The sequence below is a fragment of the Humulus lupulus genome, chromosome 1, assembly GCF_963169125.1.
Source record: "Humulus lupulus chromosome 1, drHumLupu1.1, whole genome shotgun sequence".
Taxonomy (NCBI): Eukaryota; Viridiplantae; Streptophyta; class Magnoliopsida; order Rosales; family Cannabaceae; genus Humulus; species Humulus lupulus.
In genome coordinates, this window is record NC_084793.1 from 295,333,164 (window position 1) to 295,339,819 (window position 6,656).

At 36.5% G+C, this 6,656-nt stretch overlaps 1 protein-coding gene across 1 annotated transcript; it reads left to right on the forward strand.

Annotated features, from left to right (window-relative positions):
• The first annotated feature begins 1,115 nt into the window (after positions 1 to 1,115).
• On the forward strand, positions 1,116 to 6,346 carry LOC133779378 (uncharacterized). Its single transcript, XM_062219351.1, has 9 exons — positions 1,116 to 1,983; positions 2,125 to 2,410; positions 2,522 to 3,250; positions 3,356 to 3,565; positions 3,952 to 4,091; positions 4,204 to 4,369; positions 4,488 to 4,662; positions 4,756 to 5,755; positions 6,219 to 6,346. The coding sequence occupies exons 1-9, from the start codon at positions 1,116 to 1,118 to the stop codon at positions 6,344 to 6,346; spliced, it is 3,702 nt and encodes a 1,233-aa protein (XP_062075335.1).
• The last annotated feature ends 310 nt before the right edge of the window (positions 6,347 to 6,656 follow it).

Sequence of the window (6,656 nt, forward strand, 5' to 3'; positions counted from 1 at the left end):
TTTGAGTAGTGTAATTTCTGTAATACTTAGAGTGAGCTTGAGAGAAATAGAGAGGCTAGAGTGAGAGAGTTGTCTCAAAGCTGTTATAAGAAATGTTTGCTCCCTGAGGATGTATGTCATTGCACTTGGACTAAACCTCATTAATCATGGTGTTGTTTCTACTGTGGTTTTGAGTTTTGTAAGTGTCATACTTTTTGTGTTTTGTATTTTGGAAATATTATGATTCATTTGTTATTTTACCAGTTGCATCTGTGTTTTGTATTTTGACAATATTACGACTCATCTGTTATTTTGCCAGTTGCATCTGGAAATTTGGTGTTGTCATAATGTCTTATTATTGCTTACGTCGCATGGATTAAAATATCTGTTATGGTAAATTTACTGGATTTTTGGTTTCGGGTTTTTGGTGCTGTGTTAAAATTTCCTAATGATTTTCGATTATAAGTGTGTCTTGATTTGTTGAGTTTGTTAGAACTCAGATTGGATTTTTTGAGAAAATTAGCTCAGCTAGGTTTTGGTATTTTTGGGTTTTTCCTTTTTGTTGTTTTGACAGGTTGAAGAACTCTAAGCTTTGAAGGATGTTCATCCATGGTAGACAGTAGTGTTCTTCAGGTGAAGTATTGAAAGAATGTCAGATCTGTAAAAGTTCAAGTGTGAAGACTTGAGGAGGTCGATCTGAGGAATTTTGCAAGAAAGACAAGTATAGAAGATTTTCTTATTTCTGATGTAAAATCAAAGATGCTTTGTAGAACTTGCATTTTCTATCTTAGTGGATTTCTTTCTCTGGACTAGGTCCTAAGGATTAGCCTTTACTGTGTGTAGTGGTGAACCTTGTAAAAATTGCTTGGTGTGATTCTTTTACATGTTCTTTATGGTTTCATTAAATCTTGACTTGCTAATTCAATAAGCTTAATACTTAGGTAGTAAATCACCTTCAATTTGGTATTAAAGCCTTCTCTAATTCTTGATTACTGTTTCCTGGTTGATTATTGTTTCCTGGTTGTTTCGGTTTGTGTGATTTGGTTGCCTTTGTATTTTTTTCTTACTGACCCATCTCACCCTCTCCTAGTGTCATCTACGAGAGTTTTTGTGTAACTTTTGTTGTTTTGACAATCATGGATATGTTCAGAGGGGGAGGATCTACCACCATACCTCTCATGCTTGAAGGGGATAACTATCCTTACTGGAAAACAAAGATGAGGGTGTATCTTAAATCTGTAGACGAACAGGTTTGGATGGCTGTATCTGAGGGATGGAAACCCCCAACTGAGATTGTAGGGAATGTTGAAAATGCTAAGGCTGCAAGCAAGTGGACGACTGATGAAATTGAAAAGGCTAACTTTAATTCTAAAGCTCTTAATGCTATTTTCAATGATATTTCCACTAATCAGATGAAAGTGGTTGCAAATTGTGAGATTGCTAAGGAAGCATGGGATAAGTTGAAGACCAAGAATGAGGGTACTGCGGCTATCAAGAAATCAAGACTGAGATCTTTGGCCAGAGAATTCAAAAACCTAACCATGGATGAAGAGGATTCTATTGCAGATTTTCATGCAAAGTTGTGTGATATTTTTAATGAGTCATATGCCCTGGGAGAGACTTACTCAAACGATAAGTTAGTCAGGAAGGTTCTTGGGTCTCTTCCGAGGAGATTCAAAGCCAAACTCACATCTATTGAAGAAGTGCATGATGTTGAAGATATGGACCTGGATGAACTGATTGGTTCTCTACAGAATTATGAATTAACCCTCAAAAGATGGGATAAGGGAAAGAAAGTGAAAGGCAAGGAAACTGAGAAGAATGGGGGTAGTTTGGCTTTTGTTCTAAAAGAAACTCGTGACAAAGAAGGAGAAATGTTTGACGCTTTAACAGAAGAGAAAGTTGCTCTCCTAACAAGGAATTATGCTAAGTTCTTGAGAAAGAATACTTTTAACAACAAAGAAAATATCTTCAAGAAGAACTTTCCTACTAATCAGAAAACAAGTTAGACTTAAGACAAAAAGAATAGGGGAATTTAGTGTAGAGAATGTGATGAGTTTGGACACATTCAGGCTGAATGTGCCAATACTTAGAAAAAGAAAAAGGCCCTTGTTACAACCTGAAGTGACAGTGACGAAGAAATAGATGGTAGTTGCAGTGAGAATTTTGATCAGGAGAAGAATGTTATTGTTTTTCTCACCAAAGAAGATATAGTTGAAAATGAAGTAGGGGATAATGAGAGCAGCTGCTTTGAATCTGAAAGTCTTGATCAGCAAACTGCTTATGAGCAAATGTATCAACAATGGCTGACTATGGTTCAAAAATTAAAAGTTCTCAAAGAACGAAATACTTCTCTTAAAGTTGCCAACTCAAAGCTTGAAGCTGAGGTAAAACACCTGACTGAAGAATTAGAAAAGCAGGAGGACAAGTTGTATGTTGTTCAAGCTGATCTAGTTTGAGCCAAACAATATCTGGAGTTAATACCTCCAGGAACTGCTGCATTAAATCATCAACTTCATGTTCAAAAACCTTATGGGGATAGGACATCTATCGGTTACAAGCTTCTATACAAAAAGGGAGAAAATCTTACCATTGGTGAGTCACGGTCACTAAGTTATGAATCTCTGGTTTCGTTTGTTGCAGATAAAATAAACACTATCACTGATGCATCTGGCAATAAGAGAGATGGATCTAAGATCATAAAATTCTCCAATGAAAAGATGCAGAAGTTTGTTCCCATTTGCCATTTCTATAATCGACGTGACCATATTAGACCCAGATGTTATCTGCTTCGCTCTTACCTTAGGAACTTGGTAGGAAGACAAGCTAACACAACTAGGCCATCTCTTGTTGAAGGTAAGGATTCTAAGGAGGTTTGGAGACCAAAGTTAACTAGCAGCTCTCAAGAAGAAAAAGGTGTTTCTGTTCTGGTGGCTCATACATCACTCTTTGCCTTTAAAGATGATCAGTGGTACTTTGATAGTGGTTGTTCCAAACACATGACTGGCAACAAACAATTGTTGAATAACTACAAAGAAGGTACTGAAGGAATGGTCACTTTTGGAGATGGAAACAAGGGAGCAATTCTTGGGAGAGGAGATCTTGTGTTGAAAAATCTACCCATGGTCAAAGATGTGCTTTTTGTTAAGGGACTAAAAGCAAATTTCTTAAGCATAAGTCAGCTATGTGATGATCACTATACTGTAAGTTTCTCCAAGTCCACGTGCCTGGTTAATTCTACTGATGGGTGTTCTCTTTTTTCTGGAACAAGGTCTAGTGATAATTGCTATATGTTGAACAATAATGAAGTGTGCGCCAAAATTTCATTAGACAAGTCTGACTTATGACATTATAGACTTGGTCATCTGAATCACAGAGATTTAAGAAAGTTGATTAGACTCAAGGCTGTTAGAGGAGTACCTGAGTTGAAAGTTAGTAGAGAAAGAGTTTGTGGTCCCTATCAGCAAGGTAAACAAGTAAGATCTTCTCATCCTCCCATTAAGATGCTTCTCACAAATAAAGCTCTTGAATTGTTACACATTGACTTGATGGGTCCTATGCAGACCAAAAGTCTGAATGGAACAAGGTATGTTATGGTGTGTGTAGATGACTGCACTCGTTTTACCTGGGTTCAGTTTATTCGAGAGAAGTCAGATACCTTTGGGGTGTTTTCTGCCTTATGTTTAAGACTTCAGAATGAAAAAGCCTTAAAGATAGTTAAAGTGTTTAGAATCAGAAGCGACCATGCAAAGAGTTTGAAAATGCATTATTCTCTTAATTTTGTGATCATATGGGCATTGCTCATGAATTTTTTGCTCCAAAAACTCCTCGGCAAAATGGAGTTGTGGAACGCAAGAATAGAACTCTTCAAGAAATGGCCAGAGTTATGTTGAATGCCAAGGGAATTTCGCAAAGATTTTTGGCAGAAGCTATTAACACTGCATGTTATATTAGTAATCGGGTGCACCTCAGAATTGGTACTACTCAAACAGCTTATGAATTGTGGAAAGGTAAAACTCCTAATCTGAACTATTTGAAGGTCTTTGGCTATACGTGTTATATTGTGAATGATAAAGACTATCTTGGAAAATTTGACTCCAAGAGTGACAAAGGTATGTTTCTAGGCTATTCTCCTAATAGTCGTGCTTATCGTGTGTTTAATAAAAGAACTAACACTGTCATGGAGTCTGTCAATGTTCATTTTGATGACACAGGATTTGTCAGATGATCATGATAATGACAAGGATAGTTTTGTACCTGCCTTGGTACCTCACACACAAGTTCTCATGCCTACTATCTCAAGTTCCCCTTCAAATTCATCCTCTACTGAACATACAGAGCCGTTTAAAGAATCTGAAGATGTGGTTATTGACAGTACGGGGTCTGAACAGTCAGTAGAATCTTCTCATCAACTTCCAAGTTATATAAAAAGGGGCCTCCATCATGGATTCAAAAAGCACACCCCCTACTGTTGTCATTGGTGATCCATTAGCAACTATGGTTACCAGAAGAAAGGTTGCTAATGAAATTTCCCACTTATGTTATCTGTCTAACTTTGAACCAAAGAATGTTAAACAAGATCTCTCTAATGAGCATTGGGTTGCTGCAATGCAAGAAGAACTATTGCAGTTTCAAAGAAATGGGGTATGGGATTTGGTGGTCAGACCAGAAGGGAAGAATATTGTAGGTACAAAATGAATTTTCAAGAACAAATCCGATGAATTTTGAACCGTGACTAAAAACAAAGCCTGACTTGTTGCTCAAGGATACAAACAGGTTGAAGGCATTGATTTTGAAGAAACCTTTGCACCTGTTGCTCGCCTTGAATCTATTCGGTTACTTCTTGCTATAGCTTGTCAGTTACATATCAAACTTCATCAAATGGATATGAAGAGTGCCTTTTTAAATGGATTACTTCAAGAAGAGGTCTATGTTGAGCAACCTCGGGGATTCATAGATCCTCATTTTCCTCATCATGTCTACAAGCTTAAGAAGGCCTTGTATGGTCTGAAGCAAGCACCAAGGGCTTGGTATGAAAAACTCACCTCTTACCTTCTCACTCATGGTTTTATTAAGGGCAATGCTGATCAAACACTTTTTATAAAACATCTTCCCAAAGGTATATTCATTGCTCAGATTTATGTTGATGATATTATTTTTGGTTCTACCTGTCCTAATGAAATTCCTCAATTTGTTGACATTATGAAAAATGAGTTTGAGATGAGTATGATTGGTGATTTGAGTTTCTTTCAAGGATTGCAAATTCGCCAGTTAGACAATGGAATTTTTCTTTCTCAGACCAAGTATGCTCTAAACATGTTAAAAAAAATTAGGTTAGAAAAATCTAAACATGCTAAGACACCCATAGGTACCACAATAAAGCTCTCACGAGATGTATCTAGGAAACCTGTTGATCCAACTCTGTTCCATAGTATGATAGATAGTCTTCTCTATCTTACTGCTAGTCGACCAGATATATGTTTTAGTGTTGGTCTATGTGCTAGATATCAGTCTAACCCCACTGGGTCTCATTTCACTGCTGTTAAACGAATCATGAAATATGTTGCTGGTACCTTAGAGTTAGGTCTATGGTATACGTGTGACACTAACATGTCACTCGTTGGTTATAGTGATTCTGATTGGGCTGGGAGTCTAGATGATAGGAAAAGCACATCTGGTGGGTGTTTTTATCTTGGGAACAATCTTGTCTCTTGGTTGAGTAAAAAACAAAATTCTATTTCCTTGTCCACTACTGAGGCTGAATATATAGCTACTGGTAGTTGTTGTACTCAATTAATTTGGATGAACAAAATTCTTAGTGACTATGGCTTTCCCCAAGAAACTTTGACTATCTACTGTGATAGCACAAGTGCAATTAATATTTCTAAGAATCTTGTGCAACACTCCAGAACCAAACATATTGATATTCGTTATCATTTTATTAGACTTGGTCGAATCCAAAGTAATTGTTTTATCACATGTTTCCACAGAGGCTCAACTTGTTGATTTATTAACTAAAGCACTTAGTTCACAGACTTATGCTCATCTTAGAAAATGCATTGGAGTTTGTATGATTTGATTTAGTATTTTCCAGAGAAGATCATTTTTTTTGCTATTCATACCTTTCATTTTTTTTTTTTAGTTTTGTGGTTCTTACAATGTCTTTTGAAGCAAGTTTTTCTCTTATGTTTGATTTCCAGTTTTGCTTATTGGGTTGAGCTCTTAATTCTTCTCAGCAGAAAAGGCTACCTTTGTTGGATGCAATGGGAAGAGCTATCTTGTGGTCCACTATTCATTTAGTAGTTTGCTCCTTCTCATTTGGCTTTTTCTGACTAAAGATGACGGCTACATCTCTGACAAAGAGTGAAAGCCACTGCTGGTTTGCCTTCAGAAAAACCCAGAGTGTTTTAAAAAAAAAATAGGTTTTTGTTAAAAAAAAAATTTCAAAAAAAAAAAAACAAGGCACAAATTTAAAAATTTTGCTGAGGGAGTGAGCTAATTAGCTCACATGATATCACTTGCACACACTAATGGAGAATTCTAGCTCAAAATTATGTTGAAATCTCATTCTAGATCATCTTGCTTCTTTGTGAGACACTTTGTATTGCCACTGAATTGCAATTATTGTGTGTCTTGGTATTTTTTTTCTCTGCTCTCTCTGGTCTTTACTACTTTGT